This window comes from Hippopotamus amphibius, chromosome 1 (genome assembly GCF_030028045.1).
Source record: "Hippopotamus amphibius kiboko isolate mHipAmp2 chromosome 1, mHipAmp2.hap2, whole genome shotgun sequence".
Taxonomy (NCBI): Eukaryota; Metazoa; Chordata; class Mammalia; order Artiodactyla; family Hippopotamidae; genus Hippopotamus; species Hippopotamus amphibius.
Genome location: NC_080186.1, coordinates 107692359 through 107719530, shown reverse-complemented (window position 1 = coordinate 107719530; position 27172 = coordinate 107692359). Strand labels below are relative to the sequence as shown.

General features: G+C 43.9%; 1 protein-coding gene across 1 annotated transcript; it reads left to right on the top strand.

Moving 5' to 3' along the window:
- The first annotated feature begins 2395 nt into the window (after positions 1–2395).
- On the top strand, positions 2396–23985 carry LOC130834802 (myomegalin-like). The gene is made up of 13 exons (XM_057705673.1): positions 2396–2474; positions 4438–4569; positions 5254–5373; positions 6825–7014; positions 7620–7744; positions 16196–16435; positions 17787–17903; positions 18459–18685; positions 19818–19961; positions 21046–21184; positions 21743–21789; positions 22713–22764; positions 23843–23985. Exons 1-13 carry the CDS (start codon positions 2396–2398, stop codon positions 23983–23985), a joined length of 1755 nt encoding a protein of 584 aa, XP_057561656.1.
- The last annotated feature ends 3187 nt before the right edge of the window (positions 23986–27172 follow it).

The window sequence follows — 27172 nt, the reverse complement described above, 5'->3', positions numbered from 1 at the left end:
AATGGTTCACTCTGTCATTAGGAAGAGAAGTCCTTGGCCTCCCCTCCCATCCTCTGGGCTGCCACAAAATCCCAACTGAGGGCCACCACGTTTTGTTGAAACTAGGCACTTGTATTCTTCCTCTCACTGCTTTAATCTCCTCATGGAAATATTACTCATAGAGGAACTCCAAATTGTTAACACAACATAAGGCAAATTAAGCACTCAACATATAGTTCAGAGATGTTGTATGTAAAGCCTTTGAAACGGTAAATGCAGAAGAATATTATTACTATCTCTGCTTCAGAAACAAGGGTCCCATTAGCTTGGTCCCTGGGAAGAATGAATATCTCGAATTCTTCTCCACACATTAGTTATCCGTCTTAGTGAACACTTACTTGGGAGGGCATCCACCACTGGGAAGGTCCAAGTTTGAGTTTGGGGGGTCTAGGACAGAGCATCAAGGTCCCATCCTCTTCCCCCTGGAGTTGGTGCTTCCCAGAAGTATAAGCCAACCCTGAACCATCCTGTGGATCTCCTCGGCAGGTGCACAAGTTCACTGTGGAGTAACTTACTCTCCCAGTCCTCCCTGCTCAGCTGAGGTGCTCCTTGAGGACCTGGACGATGCTCTGTGCACGTCCCACTATCCCTTGATGTTTCTGGACTCAGCTTGTCCTTCGTCTCACCTCCCTTGGCAACCACCTCCCATACCATTACCTTGTTTTTCTTTGGATTTTTCTCATCCTTCAGACCAGTTGATTTTCTTTCTTCCATCTCCTCCCTCATTTCTGTGTTTTTGGTGTGTGAGCTCAGTTGAGGCTCCTGTAGGGGACACACAGAGAAGGGACCAAGGTCAGCTCTTGGCTGCGGGTCCCAGCGCACATTTAACATGCATCTCAGTCTCTCGTGCCCTCGGAAAAAAATTCAGCAAGAAGGGAGTTTGGAGAACCTGAATAACCTTATCTTACTGACGAGGAAGCTGAGATCTGTATGGAGATGTTCCCTACATGCCCACACCACTTGGTGGCAGCAGAGTCACCACACAAACCTTGACCATAAACCTTTCTGTCCAAAAGCACCAGGAACCCATGGTTGAATTTCAGGGGACATTAGATCAAACATACGTATTTCCATTAGTAAGACAAAAATATCTGAAGGGGGACTTCCCTGGTTACACAGTGGTTACGAATCCACCTGCCAATGCAGGAAACACGGGTTCGATCCCTGGGCGGGGAAAATACCACATGCTGCAGAGCAACTAAGCTGGTGCGCCACAACTCCTAAGGCTGTGCTCTAGAGCCCTCGAGCCACATCTACTGAAGCCCATACGTCTAGAGCCTGTGCTCTGCGGCAAGAGAAGCCACCGCAATGGGAAGCCTGCACACTGCAATGAAGTAGCCCCGCTAGCCACAACTAGAAATAAAGCCCATAAGTAGCAACAAAGACCCAATGCAGCCAAAAAATGTCAAGTAATTAAAAAAAAAACTGAAGGACATTCTCCAAAAATAATTTTATTGCTGTTCAATAGTCTTCTGTTGATACTCAGTTATCAATCCTGGCTGACACAATGGGACCAAGGTACCCATGAGTATTAAATACATCATCGTCATTAATTTAAAAAATATATCAATATGTATGTGATTCTCTACAAACATCTGGCTCCTGTGTTATGGGTCATCTTCCTGAGAGCAGGTGCTCTGCGTGCCTTGTTCCCCCCTCCTCCCCAGTGCCTGCTCAAGAGCCTGCCACATAGAACATTCAGTAAATACTTGTCAAGCAGTATTTATGTACTGCTAGTTACCAGGAGTTACTAACTTTTACCAGTGTCATCTACTCTCTACCCTAATTCCGATCAGTTTCTACCCTAGGTCTGTGCAAAAGCAATGAAAGCACAGTCCTAGGAAAAGCAGTCCAAGATGCAAATACCAACTCCACCATGCACCTAGCTTGCTTTACATGGTGATTTCATTACCCCCTTGGAACATATGGATCGCAAGCTTAATAGAGAACACTGTACAATGTAAAAGAGAGAAAATAGTATTAACCTTGGATGAGTAACTGTGATATCATACAGCAGACAGGCTCCAATCCCTGGGCACTAGCTGCACCCTATAGAACACTACGTCACGGTCACTATGGGACTGTTAAAAACTTCTGGGGAGACGGCACAAGAAACTGCATTTCAGACAAAAATCTGAAGGAGATTCTCACGCAAGGAAAGGCCGAACCATTAAAGAAACAGCCTAGGAATCCCCAGTGGCAACAAGGATGACGCAGCTTAAGTACAGCAAGTCCCTTGGCAAGGTGGCCTCTCAAGGAGAAATGTCTCCTTTCCCAGGATGGGGGCCCAACCCCGCCCAGCCCCACTCTCCTCCAGGGGCAGCACAGCGCTGGGCAGCAGTGGCCATGGGACAGGATGTGGCCTCCTGCAGAGAGCATATGTGGGGACCTCTCCCCGGGCTCCTGCGGGTATCAGCCCAGATCCAAACCCACAGGTAAAGCACAAAGCCGAGCAGCTCAACCTGTGAAGTGAAATCTCGTTGAGGAGCCACCCCTTTCCTACCTGGGTGGCTCTTCCATTTCTCCCCTGGTGTCTGGCTCACGGCGTGGGGATAAAAGGAAAGGGCCCTTTCAGTGCTTAGTCCTTCCTGAGTTCATCCGTTATCCTCCCTGCCCAGGGCCTCGGTGCTGAGCAGGGGTAGGAGCAAGTCCGCGGCCACCTCTGTGCTCTCACATTCATGTCCTTCTCTGTCCCTGCAGCCTGGGCCCCTCGCAGCCCACTCTCAGACTCTTCCAGAATGCCAGGCACCAACAGTCACAGAATATTCTTCCATCAGTCAGGAGTTGTACAGAAAGGGAGGCGTTTCTACACAGATCCCCACCCCATAAACATGTCTTGTGGAGAAAACCCAATTCAAACTCTCCCTCTCACTCCTAGCTCCCCTGGTCAGGTCCAAGAGGCATCTCACCACCTGGACAGGTGTAGCTGTACGGGAGAACGCTGGGATGCAGCTCAGTGCCAACAGCAAGAGAACTGTGATCTTCAGAAAAAGGCTGTGTCTAAAGCAAAATGAGGCAGTTGACGTAGTCTGTCATGAGCACCCCTCCCACTGCTCTTTTCTGCATCCTTTTTCTTTTCTTGGGGGTGTTTCTCCCAACTCTCTAATCAGCTTTCAGACCCCTGGATCGGTGCCATACTGACAAGGAGCAGGCCCTACTGGAGATGTTATTAGGCAAACACAGATGCAGCCATTCGTGTGGTGGACAGTTGTGACCGAGACCTAATTGGCTTTTCTAAATCAGAGTTAGTTTCTGTGTTGGGGGAAGAAGAGCAGAGAAAAACCATTTTAGTGCTGTTTGCTAGTAAAAAAGACATGGGCCAGGCCATGTCTCCCTTGGAGATGGCATATTCACTTGGGTTACCAGCTTGGAGGACTAAGAATGGCAAGTATTGAAAACTTCAGCCACCAAAGGCACTGGCCTTGATGAGGCAATGGAACGGTTCGTTGAAACACTAAGGGGAGGCAGTAGTACAATCACTCCAGCTCCTCTGCAGTGGACACCACCTGACATGTCCCTGTGGAAACAGTTAAGTGGGCTTTCTTTCTTTCACGTTAAAAGTAATTTGAGGGAAGCATTGAGTAGTAGTCATTAACCACATAGAATGAGCTGACGTGAGGACCTAACTTTTACCTTAAGCCTTCTCTCTAAGGGTGGAGGAAGGGCTTTGTCCCTTGCTAACAAATGTTCAATCAAGGGTCAGTAAGAGGAAAGGTAGTAGGGCAGAGGAGAGGCCTGCCTCATTACGTGCAAACTTAGCTCAGGAGATGGCCAGACGTTTAGCAAGTGCTAGGCTGACTTCCACAGCCTTCAGTGATTTTTTAAAAATTTATTTATTAATGTATTTATTGATTGGCTGCATTGGGTCTTTGTTACTGCACGTGGGCTTCTCATTGTGGTGGCTTCTCATGTTGCAGAGCAGGGGCTCTAGGCGTATGGGCTTCAGTACTTGTGGCACATGGGCTCAGTAGTTGTGGTGCATGGGCTTAGTTGCATGTGGGATCTTCCCAGACCAGGGATCGAACCCATGTCCCCGAACTGGCAGGGGGATTCTTAACCACTGTGCCACCAAGAGAGTCCCTTCAGTGATTTTTTTTTAAACCATGTGAAACCCCTGACACTTAGCACCTACCCTAGTAACTGTACATGTGCACTTACAACTCCCTTACACACACCCCTGTATGGAGGAGGCCCATGGGGCTTGGTTAGCATCAGCTGTCCTGTGTTTGAAGCCAACTGACTCTTTAAACCAGTCACCTGAGCTTCTAGATGCCCCTGTGAGAGGACAGTGATGTTTAGGGATCTTGCTGGCAGAGCCCCAGCCCCTAACGTGGGCTCCAAAGGCAGGGGGCCAGCTTCTCATCTCCAACCTCCTCCTGCCCTGCTGGGTGGCTGCAGGGACTGACCTGCTACATGAGCATCTTGGTGAAATCCAGAACCTGCGCCAGCGCCTGGAGGAGTCCATCTGCATTAACGACTGCCTGGGGGAGCGGCTGGAACACAGGCTCAGCTCCGCTGCCCATGGAAGCGGTAGGAGAGGCCCTCGGCTTCCTATTTCTGGTCATAAATTAGGGAGAATATGAAAGTTGCCCTTGGGCAGAGCTTCAAAATTTTCAAAGCACCTTGGTCTGCTTCCCTCCACTTGCTCCTTACAGTCAACAAGGCAGGGGGGTAAGTACTATTCTCCTCCCTTTGCAGCTGCATCTGAGCTCAGAGAGTAGCTTTCCTCACTGCACATCTAACCAGCTATGGTCCCCAGAATCCTCTCTCTCATCCATCCTTAACCTGCTCACATGCTGCCTGCTGACTTCTGTGCCCTGGTCCTGTGATTGGCAAGTGGTAGAGCCAGGTCTGCAGGGCCTCCCCCAGCCGCTTCCCGAGGTGGCCTTCCTCCCCGCACTCTCCCCCAGGCTGCTGACACTTGGAGGCCGTCCCTTCCACACGCCCTTGTCCTGACCACACCGCAGCAGCCGCTATTTAGGGAGGAGAGCCTCCTGAACAGCTGCAGCCAGGGCATGCGAAATGCATGCAAAGAACCCACAGAGGAGCCCCTCGAAAGCCAGGCATTCGGCCCAACAGGCTTTAGGCCCAGGACTCAAGTCCTCAGGGTTTTCTGCTGGGTTGAGACAGTGTGTTTGGAGACACAGAGTGAGCAACACAGGGAGGCTCTGATACCCAACTGTGTGACTTGCCTGCTTGCACTTCCCGAGACAGGACCCACCTCTAACTTCTACAATCCAAGCCTGGAGTCCACACCTCAGCTCTGCAGTGAGAACAGAGTCCTTAGGGAAGAAAACCGGAGCCTTCAGGCTCAGCTCAGTCATCTTTCCAGAGGTGAGTGGTCAAAAGCCACAAACTGTGGTCACTCTTGGGTCCCTTTTTTCCCTGGCCACACCAGTCAGCAACTGGAGAAGCAAAGAGACAAGAAAGAGAGAACTGAGCTACCCAGACCCACCAACCCCAACTCCCAGAGCTATTATCAGCCTAGAAAGGGCTGCTTCCTGACAATTCCCACCCATGGGTCCTTAGACTCCTAGGCTCCAAGGATGAGGCGCTCTAGTAAACCCACCACTTCTGTGCAACCCACATTCAGTCATTAGCTATCAAACTGGATACCAGTTAGTGCCTGTTCTACCTGCACACAACTCACAGCTAGTCTGGACCCAGGAAAGGAAGGAACATGAAGCCTGTGTGCTCTCTCAGGTTTCTCCAGACTTTGCTGCAGCTCTCTGTGTCCCTCCCAGTGCTGATCTGCTATCCCCATGTCTCCTCACCACCTCCCTACTCATATACCCAGGGCTCCTCTTTGGTCCCTAGTCCTCATGACTCTGTGTCTGGAGGTGCTACCAAAACGTCCTCCAGAGCGTTCCCAACACTATTCAGTGGGCATCCACGTGTGGGCATCATTTCCTGTGTGGCCTGGGGGACAGCTGACCTTAGTGTTAGTTGACTTAATGAAATCAATGTTTTCAATCACAAATTATTTTTATTTACAAATATTTATTGAATAGCCATAACAGACAAAGAATAGTGGCTAAGAGGATGAAGCCCAGAATGAAAGAATGCTTGTGGAAAGGAAAAAGACATCAAGAGATATTGCCAAGTTAGCCTCCTCGGAGCAAGAGATGTGAGAGGAAAGGTCACCATTTGGGAAGATAACAAAAGCCATAGATAAGGGAGAAGGTAGAACTACTAAACTACCACTGTGTGCCTGGAAAGACCAGAACAGACCTCACAGGTGAGAAGACAGGAAGATTTAAATGAGCTCAGTCTGCCAGGCCCAGGTGATTCCACCCCAGACGACTGACAGCACCAGAGCCCTGTTCTCAGAGTCCCTGTCAATAGCCTTTGAGAAATCCTGAAGATCAGAGAGATGCTGCCAGACCAGGAAAGAACAGATGGCTCTCTTTTCAATATGATGAAAATACTATATACTAAAAACTGTAGTCAAGAAATTTTTATGTTGATCCCTGGAAAAACTCAAGAATGGATTATTGCACAGTAGGTATGTGAGCGGTTAGAAACTAAAGAGCGTTAGGAAGCAGAGTGTTTTCTCTAAAAGCATGGTGGGCCGTATTAAATCAGGGGATCAAAGGGCATTGCAGAGAAAGAGGTTCCCATTCCCCTGAGTGTGTGGACAGTCAGACAGTCACTTTGCCTCCCCTGGCAGCATAAGCTGGCCTTCCTTTTGCCTTAGTTCCGATTGTCATGATGGATATGCTTGGGCTCATCTTCCTGTGACCTTTGGCCCTACAATATAAGTACTCCTGTGTTCTGCTCACCAGAGCACTCCCAGGAAACAGAATGTCTGAGGGAGGCTCTGCTGACCTCTCGGTCCCAACTTCAAGAGCTGGAAATGGAGCTAGAGCACCAAAAGGTGGAACGACAGCAGCTTTTGGAAGACTTGAAGGAGAAGCAACAGGAGATCTTGCATTTCCAGGAGGAACGGCTATCTCTCCAGGAGAAAGACTCCAGGTTAGAGGGAGCCCATTGATAAGGAAGGTGGCCCCATTTTCGGATTTAGAAAAAGGGATATTGGCAAGACAGTTAATGGTCCTTTTTGGAAACCTCAATATCCCCTCTGCTAATCTGGATTTATGGGTAACTTTGAACAGAAGGAAGGACTTCTCTGGGAATGCCTTTTTCACTCCAAAGTTGAGACAGTAAAACCCTGTTATGGAAGCCTTCAGCATATCAGATTCTACAGAAAGTACATTCTTGTGCTTCCAGTTAGTTTTAGGATGTTAGTCCCTCCATAACCTAGGAAGCTTCTACACCAGCCATAATGGTAGTCCCCAGCATAAACCCTGTAACTTCTTGACAACATGAAAAGAGCACTGTGGGGCAGTAAGAATACCAGGTAGTGTGTCCTAGGTATGGTAGCTAATGGCATGACTCCAAGCAAAGTTACTTTACCTTCCTGAGCCTCTGTTGCCACATCCGTAAATTAAAAGCAATGGTTTTCATGACCCCCGAGTTGACATCTAGGGCTGAAATTCTATGATGCCAAAGTTGGCTCATAGCCTCTTGCCCTGGTGGGGCCCTACCAGCTCAGTGGTCCCTTGCTTCTCCCCTGACAGGCTGCAGCATAAGCTGGCCCTCTTGCAGCAACAGTGTGAAGAGAAACAGCAGCTCTTCCAGTCCCTCCAGTCAGAGCTGCAGATCTACGAGGCACTTAATGGCAATTCCAAGAAGGGGCTGAAAGGTATGTTTTCCCCTCTTCCCCACCCTATGAGCTTCCCTGCTCTCGCTAAGGATCCTGATGAATTCTTTACCTTGGGAGTTGTGGAGATCTTGGAAACCTACCTTGTTCTGTCTCAGAAAAAAACCTCAGTCATTGAGGGTCCCAATAAGAAGAGAGGGGCGCTCTCACACACAAAGCCCAGAGGTTGGTGACATGAGCAAGATACAGCCTAGACATCCTTAAAAATAGGCCACAAGAGTCAAACTTCACCCACCTGGATGGTCTGAGACAAGTTAATCAAAGTCCAGATTATACAATGATTCAAAAAAAAAAAAATACAAAGAACTGTCCTGATGGTATCATCATTTGAAGACGTCTCAAATGTTGTGAATTCTGATCACCCATGCAGCCAATGTTGCAGGCAACCTGCTCCCACCCTGACCTTTCCCCAGTGAGAAAATTCAAAGATTTTTTAAAGAAATTTTTATTCTGGATATAATTAACCAGAAAAATAATTTGCAGATATTTTCTCCAAGTCTTTTTACTGTCTTTGAAAGGCAAAACATTTAAATTTTGTTGAAGGTTAATTAATCCATTTTTTTCTATCATTTATGCTTTTCTTCATGTTGTAGCTAAAAAATCTTTATCTCAAGATCATAAAGATTTCCTTGTATTTTTCTTCTTGCAGTTTTATAGCTTTTGCTCTTATGTTTAGGCGTACATTTCATTTTGGGTTAATTTTGTATATGATGTGAGAAAAAGGTTAAAGTTCTTTTTGTCCCATATTGATATCCAGTTTTTCCAGCACCATTTGTTACAAAGACTACCCTTTTCCCACTGAATTACCTTGGCAGCTTTGTTGACAATCAGTTGACCATAACTGCTGTTAGTAGGATTTTGTAATTTTTGGTATACTCATCATTCTTATTTTAATTTATATATAAATATTTCTCATGTGTGGGATACATGTGTGTGGGATAACATTTTTATTTCAATTGCCAAATAAAATTTTTTGCTAAGATATAGAAACACAATTGATTTTTCATCACCATGACATTGATTGGCATCTCTATTGAAAAACAATTGCCAAGGCAAAAAAAAAAAAAATTACTAGCCAATATATGTCAGTCTACTTCTGAATTCTCCATTCTGTTCCGTTAATCAATATGCCTATTCTTACACCAGTACCAAACTGTCTTCATTGTTAGTTTTATAGTAAATTTTGAAATCAGGTTAAGTCTTCACACTTTTTTCTCTTTTTATTTTTTTTTCTCTTTTAAAATTTTTTTAAAATTTATTTTTTATATTGGAGTATATTTGATTTACAATGTTGTGTTCATTTCAGATGTACAGAAAAGTGATTTAGTTATACATATACATATATCTATGTTTTTCAGAATCTTTTCCCATATAGGTTATTACAGAGTATTAAGTAGAGTTCCCTGTGCTATACAGTAGGACCTTGTCGATTATCTATTTTATATTAGAATGTATATATGTTAATCCCAGCCTCCTAATTTATCCCTTTCCCACCTCCTTTCCCCTTCAGTAACCATAAGTTTGTGTTTTCTAAGTTCATGAGTCAGTTTCTGTTTTGTAAATAAGTTGGTTTGTATCATTTTTTAAGATTCCACATATAAGTGATATCATGATATTTGTGTTTCTCTGACTTACTTCACTTAGTATGATAATCTGTAGGTCCATCCATGTTGCTGCAAATGGCATTATTTTGTTCTTATGGCTAAGTAATATTCCATTGTATATATGTACCATATCTTCTTTATCCATTCATCTGTTGATGGACATTTAGGTTGCTTCCATGTCTCGGCTATTGTAAATAGTGCTGAGGTGAACATTGGGGTGCAAGTACCTTTTTGAAGTATGATTTTCTCCGGATATATGCTCAGGAGTGGGATTGCTGGATCATATGGTAGCTCTACTTTTAATTTTTTAAGGAACCTCCATACTGTTCTCCATAGTGGCTGTACCAATTTACATTCCCACCAACAGTATAGAAGGGTTCCCTTTTCTCTACATCATATCCAACATCTATTGTTTGTAAATTTTTAGATGATGGACATTCTGACCTCATTGTGGTTTTATTTGTATTTCTCTAATAATTAGCAATGTTGAGTATCTTTTCATGTGCTTTTTGGTCATCTGTATGTCTTCTTTGGAGAAATGTCTATTTAGATATTCTGCCCATTTTTTGATTGGGTGGTTTATTTTTTTCAATATTGAGCTGCATTTGCTGTTTGTGTATTTTGGAGATTAATCCCTTGTTGGTCACATTGATTGCAAATATTTTCTCCCAATCTGTGGGTTGTCTTTTCATTTTGTTGATGGTTTCTCTTGCTGTGCAAAAGCTTTTAAGTTTAATTAGGTCCCTTTTATTTATTTTGGTTTTTATTTCATTACTCTAGGAGATGGATCCAAAAAGATATTACTGCAGCCTATGACAAAGAGTGTTCTGCCTATGTTTTCCTTTAAGAGTTTCATAGTATCTGGTCTTACATTTAGATCTTTAATCCATTTTGAGTTTATGTTTTGTGTATGGTGTTAGAATGTTCTAATTTCATTCATTTACATGTAGCTGTCCAGTTTTCCCAGCACCACTAATGGAAGAGACTATCTTTTATCCATTGTATAATCTCGCCTCCTTTGTTGTTGATTACTTAACCATAGATGTATGGGTTTATTTGTGGGATTTCTATCCTGTTCCATTGATCTATAAGTCTGTCTTTGTGCCAATACCATACTGCTTTGATTACTGTAACTTTGTAGTATAGTCTGAAGTCAGGGAGCCCAATTCCTCCAGTTCCATTTTTCTCTCTCAAGATTGCTTTGGCTATTTGGGGTCTTTTGTATCTACATACGAATTTTAAGATTTTTTGTTCTAGATCTGCAAAAAATGCCATTGGTAATTGGATAGGGACTGCATCAAATCTGTAGATTGCCTTGGGTGGTATAGTCATTTTGACAATATTAATTCTTCCAATCCAAAAACATGGTATATCTTTTGATCTGTTTGTGTCATCTTCTATTTATCAGCATCTTATAGTTTTCAGAGTACAGGTCTTTTGCATCCTTAGGTAGGTTTATACCTAGGTAGTTTATTCTTTTTGATGTGATGATAAATGGGATTGTTTCTTGAATTTCTTTTTCTGATCTTTTGTCATTAGAGTATAGAAATGCAAGAGATTTCTGTGCACTAATTTTGTATCCTTCAACTTTACCAAATTCATTGATGAGCTCTCATAGTTTTCTGGTAGCATCTTTAGGATTTTCTGTGTATAGTATCATGTCATCTGCAAACAGTGACAGTTTTACATCTTCTTTTTCAATTTGGTTTCCTTTTATTTCTTTATCTTCTCTGATTGCCATGCCTAGGACTTCCAAAACTATGTTGAATAAAAGCAGTGAGAGTGGACATCCTTGTGTTGTTCCTGATCTTAGAGGAAATGCTTTCAGCTTTTCACCATTGAGTATGATGTTAGCTGTGGGTTTGTCATATATGGCCTTTATTTTGTTGAGGTAGGTTCCCTCTATGTCCACTTTCTGGAGAGTTTTTATCATAAATGGCATTGGATTTTGTCAAAAGCTTTCTCTGCATCTATTGAGATGATCATATCGTTTTCATCCTTCAATTTGTTAATGTGGTTTATCACACTGATTGATTTATGGATATTGAAAAATCCTTGCATCCCTAGGATAAATCCCACTCGATCCTGGTGTGTGACCTTTTTAATGTATTGTTGGATTTGGTTTGCTAGTATTTCCTTGAGTATTTTTGTATCTATATTCATCAGTAATAGTGGCTTGTAATTTTCTTTTTTGTGGTATCTTTGTCTGGTTTTGGTATCACAGTAATGGTGGCCTCATAGAACAAGTTTGGGAGTGTCCCTTCCTCTGCAATATTTTGCAATATTTTCAGAAGGATAGGTGTTAACTCTTCTCTGAATGTTTGATAGAATTTGCCTGTGACACCATCTGGTCCTGGGCTTTTGTTTGCTGGAAGTGTTTTAATCATAGTTTCAATTTTAGTAATTGTGATTGGTCTATTCATATTTTCTATTTTTTCCAGGTTCAGTTCTGGGAGATTGTACCTTTCTAAGAATTTGCCCATTTCTTCTAGGTTGTCCATTTTATTGGCATATAGTTTCTTGCAGTAGTCTCTTATGTATCTTTATATTTCTGTGGTGTCCATTGTAACTTCTTTTTCATTTCTAATTTTATTGATTTGAGCCTTTTCCCTTTTCTTCTTGGTGAGTCTGGCTAAAGTTTATTAATTTCGTTTATCTGTTCAAAGAACCAGCTTTTAGTTTAATTGACCTTTTCTACTGTTTTCTTTATCTCTATTTTATTTATTTTTCAGAGGAGAAATAAATAAATTTATGTGTAAGTTTAGGTTGTTTATTTGAGCTTTTTCTTCTTTGCTGAGGTAAGACTGTATTGCTATAAACTTCCCTCTTAAAACTGCTTTTGCTGTGTCCCATAGGTTTCGAACCATTGTATTTTTGTTTTCATTTGTTTCTTGGTTTCTTTTTTTTTACTTCCTCTTTGATTTCTTCAGTGATCCATTGGTTGGTTAGAAGCATATTGTTTTGCCTCCACGTGTTTGTGTTTTTTACAGTTTTTTTTTCCTGTATAGCTGATTTCTAATCTCATAGTGTTGTGATCAGAAAAGATGCCTGATATGATTTCAATTTTCTTAAATATTTCAAGGCTTACTTTCTGGCCTAGCCTGTGGTCAATCCTGGACAATGTTCTGTATGCAATTGAGAAGAATGTATATTCTGCTACTTTTGGATGGAATTGCTCTATAAATATCAATTAATTCCATCTGGTCTAATGTGTCATTGAAGGCCTCTGTTTACTTATTGATTTTCTGTCTGGATGACCTGTCCATTGATGTAAGTGGAGTGTGCCCCACTGTTATTGTGTTACTGTTGATTTCTCCTTTTATATCTGTTAACATCTGCCTTATACATTGAGGTGCTTCTATTTTGGGTGCAAATATATTTACAATTGTTATATATTCTTCTTGGATTGATCCCTTGACCGTTATGTAGTATTTTTCTTTGTTTCCTATGACAATTTTTATTGTAATGTCTCTTTTGTCTGATATGAGTATTACTATTGCAGCTTTCTTTTGATTTCCATTTGCATGGAGTATCTTTTTCCATCCCCTCACTTTCAGTAAGAATGTGTCCCTAGATCTGAAGTGAGTCCCTTGTAGACAGCATATATATGGGTCTTGTTTTTGTATCCATTCTGACAGTCTGTGTCTTTTGGTTGGAACATTTAATCCATTTACATTTAAGGTACTTATTGATATGTATATTCTCCTTGCTGTTTTGGTAATTGTTTTGGATTTGTTTTTGTAGGTCTTTTTTCTTCCCTTCCTCTTTTGTTCTCTTCTCTTGTGACTTGATGATTATTTTTAGTGTTGTGTTTGGGTTGATTTTTCCTTTTGTGTGTTTGTATATTAATTGTAGATTTTTGATTTGCAGTTACCATGAGGTTTTGAGATAGCAGTCTATATATATATATATATAAAGATTGTAATCAAATTGACAAAAATTAAATTTATATATATATAAAAATCTTTATATATATAAAGATTGTTTTAAGTTGCTGGTCTCTTACTTTCAAATGCATTTCCAATATCCTGCATTTGTACTCTCCTCACAATTGCTGGTTTTGATATCATATTTGTGTGCAGATGATTTCCTACCTTTACAGTATGCTTGCCTTACCAGTGAGCTTTCCCATTCATAATTTTCTTGTTTCTAGTTGTGGCCTTTTCTTTTCTGACTAGAGAAATTCCTTTAGCATTTGTTGTAAAGCTGGTCTGTGGTGCTGAATTCTCTTAGCTTTTACTTCTCTGTAAAGCTTTTGATTTCTTTGTCAAATCTGAATGAGAGCCTTGCTGGGTAGAGTATTCTTGGTTGTAGTTTCTTCCCTTTCATCACTTTATATATATTGTGCCACTCCTTTCTGGCCTGCAGAGTTTCTGCTCAAAAATCAGCTGATAACCTTATGGTGATTTCCTTATATGTTATTTGTTGCTTTTCCCTTGTTTCTTTTGATATTTTCTCTGTCTTTAATTTTTGTCAGTTTGATTACTATGTGTCTTAGTATGTTCCTCCTTGAGTTTATCCTATATGGGACTGTCTGTGCTTTCTGGACTTGGGTGATAATTTTCTTTCTCATGTTAGGGAAGTTTTCAGCTGTTATCTCTTCAAATATTTTCTCAGGCCCTTTCTCTCTCTCTCTCTCCTCCTTCTGGGACCCCTATCATGCGAATGTTGGTGCATTTAATGTTGTCCCAGAGATCTCTTAAACTGTCCTCATTTATTGTCATTCTTTTTTCTTTATCCTGTTCCATGGCAGTGATTTCCACCATTCTGTCTTCCAGCTCACTTATCCATTCTTCTGCCTCATTTATTCTGGTATTGATTCCTTCTAGTGTATTTTTCATTTCAGTTCTTGTATTATTCAACTCTGTTCTTTGTATCTTCTAGCTCTTTGTTAAACATTTCTTGTATCTTCCCAATCTGTGTCTCCATTCTTTTTTCCAAGATTTCAAGTCCTCTTTACTGTCATTACTCTGAATTCATTTTCAGGTAGATTGCCTATTTCCACTTCATTTAGTTGTTCTTCTGGGGTTTTATCTTGTTCCTTCATCTGGAACATATTTCTCTGCTGTCTCATTTTTTCTAACTTTCTGTGTTTGTGGTCTTCTTTCTGCAGGCTGCAGGATTTTATTTCTTCTTGCTTCTGATGTCTGACTCCTGGTGGGTGAGGTTGGTCTAGGGGCTTGTGCAGGCTTCCTCTTGGGAGTGACTGGTGCCTGCTGACTAGTCAGTGCAGTTGGGTCTTGTCCCTTTGGTGGAAAGGGCCAGGTAAAGGGGTATGTTTAGAGGCAGCACTGGACTCCGGACAACTTTATGGAGCCTGTCTGCTGATGGGTGGTCCTTTGTTCCCATCCCCTTGGTTGTTTAACCTGAGGCAACCCAGCATTGGGGCCTGTAGGCTGTTGGGTGGGACCAGGTCTCAGTGCCAAAATGGCAATCTCCAGGAGAGCTCACGCTGTTGACTATTGCCTGGGGCTTCTGCCACCTGTGTCTATGTCCTCGCAGTGAGCCACAGCCAACCCCTGCCTCCCCTGGAGACCCTCCAAGACCTGGAGGTAGGTCTGGCCCAGGTTCCTATAAAGTCACTGCTTTGCCCTGGGTCACAGTGCTCATGAAACCTTGTGTGCCCTCTCTAAGACTGGAGTCTCTGTTTCCCTCAGTCCTGTGGCGATCCTACACTGAAGCCCCACTTGCCAAATGCTCTGATATCTCCTCCTTCCTATTACAGACCCTTAGGCTGGGGAGCCTGACATGGGGCTCAGAACTCTCACTCCTATAATTATTTTAATTATATTATAATATATAAAATAATTATATATTATAATATATAAAATAATATAATTATTTTCCAGTTTGCAGGTCTCCCACCCACCTGATATGGGGTTTGATTATATCATGAAAGCATCCCTCCTACCATCTCGTTGTGGCTTTGTCTTTGATGCAGAATATCTTTTTTGGTAGGTTCCAGATTTTTTTTGTTGATGGTCATTCAGCAGTTAGTTGTGAATTTGGTGTTTTCATGAGAAGAGGTGAGCTCAGGTCCTTCTACTCTGCCATCTTGTCCTGCACTCCTCTTCATTCATCCCATTTAGTGGGAATATTCACATAGCTCATTGCAGAAATATTGATGTGTTTGGTTAAGGCCTGTGGCCCTGATACAACTGGGTACATGTATTATGTGGTATATGCATCCTACTGCCTTGCTAAAAACCAAAACAAATTTTACCTTTTTAAATACATTTGACTTCAACATTTTTAGATGAGCACTTATGGTCTTGTAAAATATTTCTTAGATCTCTTCTTCCCCCAGTACATAGAAACAGGCTATGAGTGGTGAGTGAAGGTAAAAAGAACTTGAGAAGTCCAATTAGTTATGATCCCTGCTCTGTGGTACCCCACTCCCATTATTATTTGCTGCCCAAAGGCCTGATGTCTTCCTCCTGTCCTTTTGATTCCTAAATGTGGAGGTCATCCATCTCCTTCTCCTTCAGCCCGTTCCCTTCTCTAGTTCGGTATTGATCTCCTGCCCTAGAAGACCCTGCTCTCTAGCCTGCAAGACTAAGGTTAATAAGGAGATGAAATAATAGGCTTGACTTCATCTGCCAATCAAATGCTCTCTAGATGCACAAGGGTCATTTGAGCCTCAAGGAAACTCCATGCTGGAGTGTAGGCCATTTCAGTGTGTGCCAGACCCCACACAGGAAAAGTGACATCTGTCATAGGTGTGTTCCTGGGACCTTGGTAGGAAGGAATGTCAGAGAGGAGTGTTCTGACAAATGCTTGGAAATATTTGGTTCAGTGCCACCAGACTCCCTCCTCTCTCTACTTTCAGCTTACACCTGGGATGCCTGTCACCAAGTCCCTTTGGGCAGTGACTTGAGCCGCCTGGTGGCAGAGATCCGAGCTTTGAGAGGGCAGCTGGAGCAGAGCATTCAGGTGAACAACTGTCTGCGACTGCAGCTTGAACAGCAGTTGGATGGTGGTGCCAGCAAAGCCAGCCTCAGCCCCTCCTCTGTTAACCAGAAATTCCCCAACAACACTGACCCTGGAAACAAGCAGCTGCTCTTCCAAGGTAGGAAGGAAAAGGAAATCAGCAAGCCCTCAGCCGATGAGGAGGTCCCCAGGATGTCTGTGGTGGAAGGGACAATCTTACTTCTTCCACACTCCTTAAGATCATGGTGAAATCGAAGATGCTTTGATACAGTGCCTGAGATGATGGGATTTAGGGTCAGATCTGGCTCCAGATTCTGAGTTTGCCACTTACATGCTGTTTGCCTTGGGAAAAGTGTTTAAACTCCTCAGGCATTTAAGCCTTAGTTTCCTCATCTTTAACATGAAGATATGTATAATATATACTGTGCATAGTTATATGGAGCATTAAATGAAATAATTTACAACTGCCTGTCACAATAAGTACTCAACAATTAACAGCTATATATGTTAATGCTTATTCCTTATATTTGCAGAGTGCTTTAAAATTTACCATGTTTTCAGATAATTTTTCAAATAATTTCATCAGAGCTAGGGGAGGATTTACTATCTCTGTATTTCACATGAGAAAACTTAGGCATTGAGACAATTAACTGACGTGCTAAGGAGTTAAGAGGCCAACCCAGGATTCGAAGCAGAGGTTTTGATTTCCTGTCTGTTCCTTCTGCCTCCCTATGCTCTGTCTTGGTATTGCTTCTGCTCCCTCTCAGGCTTCCCTTCTCAGTGCCTCTGCGCAACACCAGCCAGGACTCATCCCCACTGGCTCAATCACTCCTCCTCCCCATCCTACAGCACAGAGGCCTGAGCTGGAAAGCAGGTTCTAAGTCACATTTGCCTGAGCAGAATTATTTATGTCTCTTCAGATATTTTCCAATTACTCCCCTGGAGGATTGCTGTCTGGTCTCCAATAGGGCACCTCAAATTCACCAAGGCTTATGTCTCCTATTCTTCTTATACTACTACATGCCTTCTAGTATGTCTCCCTTCTCATACTACTACATATTTTCTAGTACTGACTCACCAGAATGGTGATTAGAGTGCTGAGTTTAATCTGCCCATAAATCCATTCATTCTTTGATCAAATATTTTTAACATGTATACTGCATATATTTATGCATATTTATATTTAATTACAAAGCATTGTATTAGACATACTACATACAATATTATATTCAAATCTGGGGTTAGAAAAATATACCTAATAATGTTTCAAACTAGAAGTTGCTTTCTCATGGAACAGCCCTCAATTATAGGAACTTGATCCAAACTAAGTGATTTGTTTGCTATTGGTTTTGATTGTGGTACATGGGTGATGATTTTGTAAGAGGAGAGTCATGTTGCTGTAGACCCCAGTGGTGAAAACAGGCTGTGCATGTGTTTGGGGAGCAGTGTGTTCCAGGGTTTCTAAAGTTGTGGTTATTTGTACTCCCTAGATTCAGTTGCCTCCCCTCCAGTTCGGGATGTGGGCATGAATTCTCCAGTTCTGGTCCTCCCCAGCTCCTCTTCTGCTGCTTCTGGCTCAGGGACCACAACCTTCAACAGGAAAAATGGTAAATAGGGCAACTATGGGATTCAGGGTCTAATGATGGAAAATGACACTGCAAGTAACTTTTGGTTCTCTATAGGTACATTATCTGAATTTAGAGATTTTTCTCCACATGTCCCAAGGCCTTTAGCCCTACTCATTCCACCTTCTGTGGCTGCCTTTTTGGTCATTTTTCTTCTTCCTGTGGTTTTCCTATTGCTCTGGTATTGTTTCATTGCACTATAATCTCTTCCTTCTTGAAAGTGCTCTCTGTATCCAGCTTAATTTCCTTGTCTGTGTCTTCTCAACCCCCAAATTTAAATTTTTTAAATATCTGTCCTGAATATTTCATTTGTCAATAAGGATAAAATTTGCCTCCTGGCAATTTTATCATTATGAGATGATGTAAGAAAGATTATAAAAATCTAGAACCCAGAATATCTATGGACTTCACACTTGTACTTTCCAAGACTGTCATTCTTGTTTGTGGCCTCTTTCACTATCTGATGTCCCTTTTGGATTGAACTAAGGATGACTATAAATAACAGTGTATTCTGTGTTATTGTGGTTTTATCTTCAGAGCTGGGTTTGGATGCTTCTCCAGTAATGAAGAACCCTCCCAAGCTGGAGGGTGATGCTACTGATGGCTCCTTTGCCAATAAGCATGGCCGCCATGTCATTGGCCACGTTGATGACTATAGTGCCCTAAGACAGCAGATTGAAGAGGGCAGACTGCTGGTCAAGAAGGTAGCATCCCTCGTGAGATCAACCTGCAACTTCCTTGGCCTTGAAGCTCTAGGCACAGAGGTAATCACGTTTGAGCTCTTAGGTGCACCTTTTCCTTAGGCCGTTTCTTCTTCTGATTTTAGCTCCTTCTCCCACTATTTTTTTGCCTGCTCCACATCTCCTACCAATTGAGGATACATTTTCCATTTAATCTAGCTAGGCCTTTCATCTTCATCTGCTAATTTCACTACAAGCTCTGTTCTGGTTCCAGATGCAGCTGACTTGATATTTCCCCTCAGAACCACAGAATAGCAGGTGCAGCATTGCCATCCTCATCAGTAGAGCACATTAAGCATCAACATACATGCAATGCTGCACCCAGTACCCTTTGGTAGCTTATTATCTGCTAAAGTCATGCTGGCATATGACCATCTGTGGGCAGCATAAAATCACTTAATCAGTTGGCTGGAGATGGAGAATCTGCATCCATATGGGCAGATGTGTAGAAGGCGTGAGGAGCGTGGCAGACTGAGGAGGGGAGGAGAGCAGGCAGCAAGGTTTCTCAGAGCCCTTTCCCAGGGAGAGATCCAGGTACCAGCTGCTTTGCTATCTGAGCTACTGGAGATGCACAGGCATGCAGGGACAGCCCTGCCCCCTGGAGCCCCCACACTAGAGAGGGAGCCCCACACCATACAACAAGGAGCTCCAGGCAGTGTTAGAAGTGCCCTGGGTATGAGGGCATGAACCCAGAATCAGCTATTATCCCAGGCAAGGAAAGTAACAGGTTCATGGGGTGGGGGGGTGCCACTAGGGAATGTTCAGGTTTTCTGGGAAGGAGAACATGCCAGGTAAAGCGAGCGGCACCTCAGTCCTTTGAACCACAAATGGTGCAACCCATTTGAAGCATAAGGTGTGATTCAGGGAAGGGCAAGGGGGACCAGTGCAAAAATAGGGACCATAGACTCTTGAGCATGAAGCAGGACTAGAAGCTAAAGAGTGTGCGGGAAGCTGGAATCAAATGAATTCTTGCAAGTTGGGTGGTCCCTCCTGAGGTCAAAGAACCTTGTCTTCCAGGTTAGGAAAGGATTTCACAGGTTCAAGCAGGCCCATGTCCATACCTCACTCACAAAGGAAGCTGAGGCCTGGGCTCAGCAAAAAAAAAAGTGATCTCTCAGCTGCAGGGATGCCCATGGCTACCACCCTCTTTTCCCAGGTGATGGGCAGTGAAGCCATCCATGAGCTCAGGAGCAGTGCCAACGCCCTGCACCACCGGCTGGAGGAGTCCGCCTCCCTCCTCACCATGTTCTGGCGAGCAGCCTTGCCAAGCTCCCATGGCCCTGCGCTGGGTGGCAAAGTGGTAAGAAGCCAGCATTCTCTACTGGATCTGCCCCCAAATATCCCCTGCCTCCTTGGTCGGCAGATCTTGAAGATAAGGAGCCAAATGGTCAGTTGGAACAAAGGGCACTTGAAGAGAGTGTCCCTGGAGGGAGGGAGACCTCTCCTCTGTGGTGGCTGCTTTCAGTGCAGCTCTGACTACATCCCCTCTCCCCCACCTCTGACCCCCAGGAGAAGTAATCAAAGAGGAAAAGGAAAGGACATGGAGGAGGCAGAGACATGAGAGCCCTGGTAACCCATAAATGTTCCATCTCTTTAACTTTCTGAAGTCTCACTGAGCTGAACTTCAGGGCCGTGTTAAAACATCAACATTCCCTTTCCCAACCTAACCCCACCCCCACCCCCAGGTCCACATCGTCAGGCAGGATCACAAAATGTCACCAGCAGTCGCCCAGCCTCTTTCAGCCCCCCACTGGAATCCCAGAAAATCACTTAAATCTGCATCTCTGGGTCAGGCCTGGGGAGAGCCAGCCTCCCCAAGGTGCTCTCAGACCTCAGGCAGCTCTCTGGTTGGTGAACTTAGATAGGCAGGTTTGAGAATCCCTCCCAGGGGTTCTAACTCCAGACTAAAATCACTGACACTTTAGGGGACTCATTTATGCTAAGTCCAAGGACGGAGTGTTTTCCCATCTTGAGGTTCCCAGATACATTTACAAACTTGCTGACTCTCTCAGGTCAGACCTGTCTCTCAGGCATAATATTCCTAATGATCAAGTCTTACTTGTGATGCCCAAGTGATATAACCATGTCAGCACTAAATCGGAGCTCTTGTTCACAGCTGGGTTTCAGTGTGGCCTGGAGTCAGGTTCTCTGCAGCAACAGGCGTGTAGCCTGTGCTAATCTGCATGGGGGATTCCAGGTCCTCAGTGTTCCCACCTCATGGCCCATCCAGAGCCATCACCAGCTGGAGGGTTTGAGAGGCTTTAACGAGGGGAATCTGATCCAGAAATAGTTAAGAAGATTGTAGAACCCTATTTAGAGTTGTAAAGAGCCACGAAACACAGGGTGCTTATGCCTTCTGACAGAGAGCCTGTTTTTCTTCCCAGGGAGAGTCCATGAAAAGGGAGCTTCTGGAACTGAGAACCAAACTATCCAGACAGGAGAGTCTCCTTCAGAGCACAGCTGAGCATCTGAAGACTGCCAACCAGCAGAAGGAGAGCTTGGAGCAGTTCATCTTCAGCCAGTGTGGGTGCTCCCAGCCAGGGAATGGGGCAGGGAATGAGGGGACCCTTCCAGGCTCCCCACTTGTGCTGTGAATGGACAGTGACCAGAGAGCCTAGGGGATGGGGGAGACTGATATGATGTCCCTGAACCTCCTGTGCCATCAGTAATCATGGAGGCAGAGGAGGGGATGCGGGCAGTTGAAAGGGGGCAGGCGGCAGGAGACCCCGAGCTGAGTGGCCAGTAAGACAGGCTTTACGAGAGAGTAGCACCGACATATATATACTACCAACTGTAAAATAGATAGCCAGTGGGAAGTTGTTGTATAACAAAGGGAGTTCAACTCGAGGATGGAAGATGCCTTAGAGGACTGGGACGGGGAGGGTGGTGGGGACTCGAGGGAGGGTGGAGGGGGAGTCAAGGGAGGGAGGGAATACGGGGATATGTGTATAAAAACAGATGATTGAACTTGGTGTACCCCCAAAAAAATTATAAAAAAAAAAAATACAGGCTTTAGAACACATAAGGCAAGTATAGGCCATGCTGGTAATTTTGCCTTTGGGGGCTGTTTTGTTGTTTCAGTGACCAGGACACATGATGTTTTAAAGAAGGCAAGGACTAATCTGGAGGTAAGGAAACCATTGCAACAGTCAGAGCCATAGAGCCCACCCCAAACTTATCACCATGTGTCATCAGAGTGTGCAGGTGATCCTTGACCTGCTCTGACCTTCCAGGAGGAGATTGCTGGTCCATCTGTAGGAGCACAGGTCCTCAGTGAGCATCCCTCTAGATTCCATCCCCATCAGCCCTCCCACTCCAATCGGCAATCTCCCCTGACCTCTCAGTTGACTCTCACTTTGCCATAATCTTCTCTCTTTATCCCAATTCTCTTTCTTTTATGCCAGGTCAGGAGTGGGGAGAAATGCAGTTCAGTTGATTATCGAGGTCAGAGGACATATGGAGTCTGCCCTGTGAGCTTTCAGTAAAGGGATCCTGAGGGCACTCATGTGTTCTGGGGTTTCCTAAACCACTATGTGAAAAAATCATGGAAAGATGCAACCTAATATGTTGATTTCACTGCACACTATTGGGCTGAAAACAGCAATTTAATGTTGACATATTTTTCTTTAAGCAACAACACAAAAGAAAATCGTTGGGTTTTAGTGATCTAAAAGAGAATTTGGTAATAAGTAAACACTGAAACTTAAAGGGAAAGATATTATCTATATGGTAGACATTTCTTTACCTTCATTTAAAACACTAACATATTCTTTAGCAACCACTTTGAAGAAAAACTTGAGGTCTTAGAAATGGCTTAGAAATCAAAATTAAACCTTTTACCTTGGACTTTAAAGCTTTACCATAAGCAATTGAGTGTATTCCTAGGAATGTTCGTAAATTGTAACCTAAGGGAATGTTGACCCCACAGTGTGAAAATAGTTTGGGCCATAATTTAACTCTGTTTTTTTGTTTGTTTGTTTTGGTTTGGATTTTTTTTTCTAATTTCTTCTGTTTTTCTCTGTAGATTCCTTTCTTTCCTGAGCCTTTCTAGAAGAATACTTACAAGATTGCCTCTGTAAAGCCTTATTCCTGTCCCAGCAAAGGTAACCCAACAGCCTATCTTACCCGCTGGCTTCCCCAGTTTGGAAGTATCCTTCCCACTTCCCCTAGGCCATTGGAAAGATCCCGAAGCCTGGGTTCTAATCCCAGGCTTCTCACTAACTGCCTGTGTGGCTTTGTGGTCTCTCACAGAGACCCAATCTCTATGAGCCCACTGACCCTCATCTGTAAGACGGGGCACTAGACTTAGATGAACTCTGAGGTCCCTGCTGACCTGGCCCCTCCCTCTCCTCATCAAGTAAACAGAACGTGAATGTAACAGGGGGACCTCCATGCAAAATGTCCTCTCCTCCCTACAACAGGCTGTCTATATGTGCCTGTTTCATACTAAGCACGTCTTTTCCTGAGCAATCACAAAAGCCATCCTTTTGCTCCAAAGTGAATTGGAGAGTGAACTGGAACCTGAAGAGGGGGTGGTAGGATCTGGCCACCCGGTGTGCAGTGGCTTTGAGCAGAGATATGACCACAGGAGGTGGTGGGAAGCTTGTCCTCTAACCTGGTGGCACCAGTTGCTCCTCCAGACCTCAGCCCACCCCTCAGCTCATCCTCTTGACAGGCTCTCACCATGCTTTTGGCTTCTGTCACCACTCAGCGCTCGCTCCAGCCTCAGTTAGCCACCAGCAAGGCCTGATAATGGACTCAATTTGATTGTGTTCTTTTGGCCTCCAGGTGAAATCCCTAAGGGCTCTTCCATGCACCCCAGTCCTGTGACCCTTGCCTTCCAGGAGCCAGGCAAGAAGCGAAGCCACCAGAGGTCCTCCAAACAGCAGGAAGGATGGGCCTGCCCCCCTTTTTCACAGCTCCCTGTCTGCTGAGGAGGATCTGGGCCCCACTCCTCACCTGCTGGAGGGTCTGGAAGGAGTCACAGATGTGGCCTGGTGGTGCAGGGTGAAAGGCAGAGGGGCTTTCCTGCAGTTGAGGAATAACCAGCCAAGGACCACTGGGCCCAGCACTAAGCAAAACAGGCACAGTTTGTAAGGACCTTGTGACACTGCTTTGAACACCCAAGGGGCATGGGAACCAGGAATAGTACATTTCTCACCCCTCATCATCTATCCTCAGAAGGTCAACTCAGGGGAAATGGGACCTGCTCCCCAGCAGTGGAGCATGTGGTCCTGACACTGGAGCGCCACGGCAGATCTAAAAGCACAGGACTGAGCAGCAGTGCCCTGCAGGACAGTGTTGGCAGGGCCCTGATGACCTGACCTGGGTCAGTACAGCTGGGTCACAGTTACTCTGGGGGTCCGTCTACACGGCAGCTCCTGAGAGCTTTGAATCCACATGGTGAAAGTGATGACTTCCAGATGCCATCTCATGCTTAGCCTAGATCTCCTATTTCTATTCTATTATGATCTCCAAAAAGTGTACTGACCTTACTCTAAATATGCTGTCCAATTTTGTCATCCCAAATTTTCTCTGCAATCTGGGGACTGATGGCCACACCAAGCCCACTGAAAGTCTTGTGTAAAGCAAACCAGTGATCATTTTTAAGTGACATGTGAGGGGCCCCCAGTTGTGCTAAAGCCTAGTCTGTGTCTCCACAGTGCTTTCGAATGTGTGTATGTGTGTATAAATGTATGATATATATTTATATATGTTGCTATAGTGATATGTTGAAGGCTAGCATAACTGGTGGACAGGGTCAGTGAGAGGAAATGAAACAGTCTTTTTGGTGGCTATTAAAGCAAAATGTGTATAAAGAAATAAAGTTTTCTTTACCTGCTTAGTTTCTAATTTCTATACCAGTCCTCAGGGCGAAAGTGTAGAAATAGGAAAGACAAACTGTCATTTAAAAGCTCACCATCTGAAACAGAATCAAAATGGTGGAGGAGGTGGATGTGGCGCTCCCATCCCCCACAAACACATCAAAAAATACATTGACATGTAGAGCACTTCTCACTGAAAACTGGCAGAAGAACTCCTGTAAACTAATGCTGCAAGAAAGATCTGCTTGTAACTGGGTAGGACAGAAGGAAAAAAGAGAAGAATCAGGTCAGGACCTGGGTCCCTGGGAGGCATCTGCAAGGAGGAAAGGGTTCACAAGGGTAGACCCTGGCTCTGGGGAGTGAGCAGGTAGAATCACAATCTGGGTATCCCAGTCATGAGATCCTATATGGATTGGCCAGGCCCCCTTGCCTCTTGGGACATCTGCTGAGACAGAAGGTTTGGAGAAGGCTAGACTCTACTCACCAAGAGTACATGCTGGCTTTGTCAACAATCAGGGCAGAGAGTCTTGCATCAGGAGCACCTTCCTTGCTGTACTTCCCAATCCGAAGGGGCAAACAACCTGGCCCCACTCACTCCGTGCTACAACCTGGCACAAGATCTTGGCAGTGACTCAATCTAGCTGTACAGAGACAGACCAGGATACATGGGGTGTGACCCAAGTGTGGCCTCAGATGCCATAGTCAGCAAGGGCTCAGGGTGACAGGTGTAGACGTGGTGAACATTAGTGTGGGAGGTGGCAAAACAGGAGTGTGCAAGGGCCAACCAATGAATCTTGAGCAGACAGGCCCTGGGAGAAGACATGATCTAGCTAGGCAGAGACAGCCCAGAGGGCCTGGGGTGTGGTCCAGTTGGGGCTGCAACAGCCATTGTGAGCACACTCAGGAGTACACAGTGGTTGGGCTTCCAGCTTTGCACTAGATCTGGGGCAGACAGGTCCTGGGTGAAGTCTGCTAGAGAGGCAGCCTAGATCTCAGGTGGCAGTGCAGCCACCTCAATCCCTACAGTCACAAACCCCCAACTTCCAGCCCCAGCTCACTCCACACCACAGTCTTACACTAGATGTGGAACAAACACAATAAGGACACCATCTTGGGCTGCCTCTGAGTGGAGCTGTAGATGCCTACACAGGTGGAGAATAGGTCCTCTGTGACCACACAGGCCTCACTTGCTTCAGCACTCACCTCCTTTGGGGCAGGGCATGTACCCAAGTGCAACAGAGTCTGATCAAACTCAGCCCTCAAGGCTTCTACTTCAACAACTGGAGAGCACACCCGGCCCCTGACCAGGCCATGACATGGTGCAGAGAGGAAGCTCCACCTCACATCCAGCACAGGCTATAGATACTACACCACCCATCACACCCTGCTAACAAGGGGATAATGGTCAGCACACACAGAGGAAAGGCATGGCTGGCATCCCTACTGAAACCAGCTCTCACACCAAAAATATTAGACTTATGGAGGCTACACAGGGACACTCCCATAGCAGATAAATATTTCTCCTAAAATCATAGAGACGGAGAAATTTAAGTAAAATGAAAAGGAAGAGGATCTACTCCCAATTAGAAGAATAAGAGAAATCCCCTGAAAGAACAAATAATGAAACAGACCTCACAAGTCTACTAGACCTGGAGTTCAAAAAGGAGGTAATAAACTCAAGATAATAAAAGCTATTTATGACAAACCCACAGCCAATATACTACTCAAAAGACTTCCTGCTAAAATCTGGAACAAGACAAGGATGCCCACACTCACCTCTTCTATTCAACATAGTATTAGAAGTGCTAGCCACAGTGATCAGACAAGAAAAAGAAATGGTATTCAAATTGGAAGGGAAAATGTAATATTGTCATTATATGCAGATAACATGATACTATATATAGAAAACCCTAAAGACTCCACGCAAAAGCTACTAGAACTGATAAACAAATTCAGCAAGTTAGCAGGATACAAGATTAACATACAGAAATTGGTTGCATTTCTTCACACCAACAATGAATTATCAGAAATGGAATGTAAGAAAATGATACCTTCTAAAATTACAACCCCCAAAATACACTACTTAGGAATAAACCTCACCAAAGAGGTGAAAGACTTCTTTGCTGAGAACTATAAAACATTAATAAAGAAAACTGAAGATGATTCAAAGAAATGGAAAGCTATCCCATGCTCTCAGATTAGATGAATTAATATTGTTAAAATGGCCATACTACTCAATGCAATCTGCAGATTTAATGTGATCCCTATCAAATTACCCATGACATTTTTTACATAAGTAGGCAAATAATCCTACCATTTATATGGAACCATAAAAGACCCAGAATTGCCAAAGCAACTCTGAGGAAAAAGAACAAAGCTGGAGGCACAACCCTCCCAGACTTCAGACAATACTACAAACCAATAGTAATCAAAACTGCATGATATTGGCACAAAAACAGACATCTGGATCAATGGAACAAAATAGAGAGCCCAGAAATAAACCCACACACCCATGGTCAATTAATCTTTGACAAAAAAGGCAAGAAAATACAATGGGAAAAGACAGTCTCTTCAGCAAGTGATGTTGGGAACGTTGGACAGCTGCACATAAATCAATGAAGTTAGAACACACCCTCTCACTATACACAAAAATAAACTCAAAATGGCTTAAAGACTTAAACATAAG

What these genes read in the sequence shown, in the direction of transcription:
- LOC130834802 (XM_057705673.1), top strand. Translation starts at nt 2,396, where the DNA reads ATGTGGCCTCCTGCAGAGAGCATATGTGGGGACCTCTCCCCGGGCTCC. An exon ending in GCCCAGATCCAAACCCACAG is followed by an intron (nt 2,475 to 4,437) that starts GTAAAGCACAAA and finishes GGGTGGCTGCAG; the next exon opens with GGACTGACCTGCTACATGAG. An exon ending in AGGCAAGGACTAATCTGGAG is followed by an intron (nt 21,790 to 22,712) that starts GTAAGGAAACCA and finishes GAGCCTTTCTAG; the next exon opens with AAGAATACTTACAAGATTGC.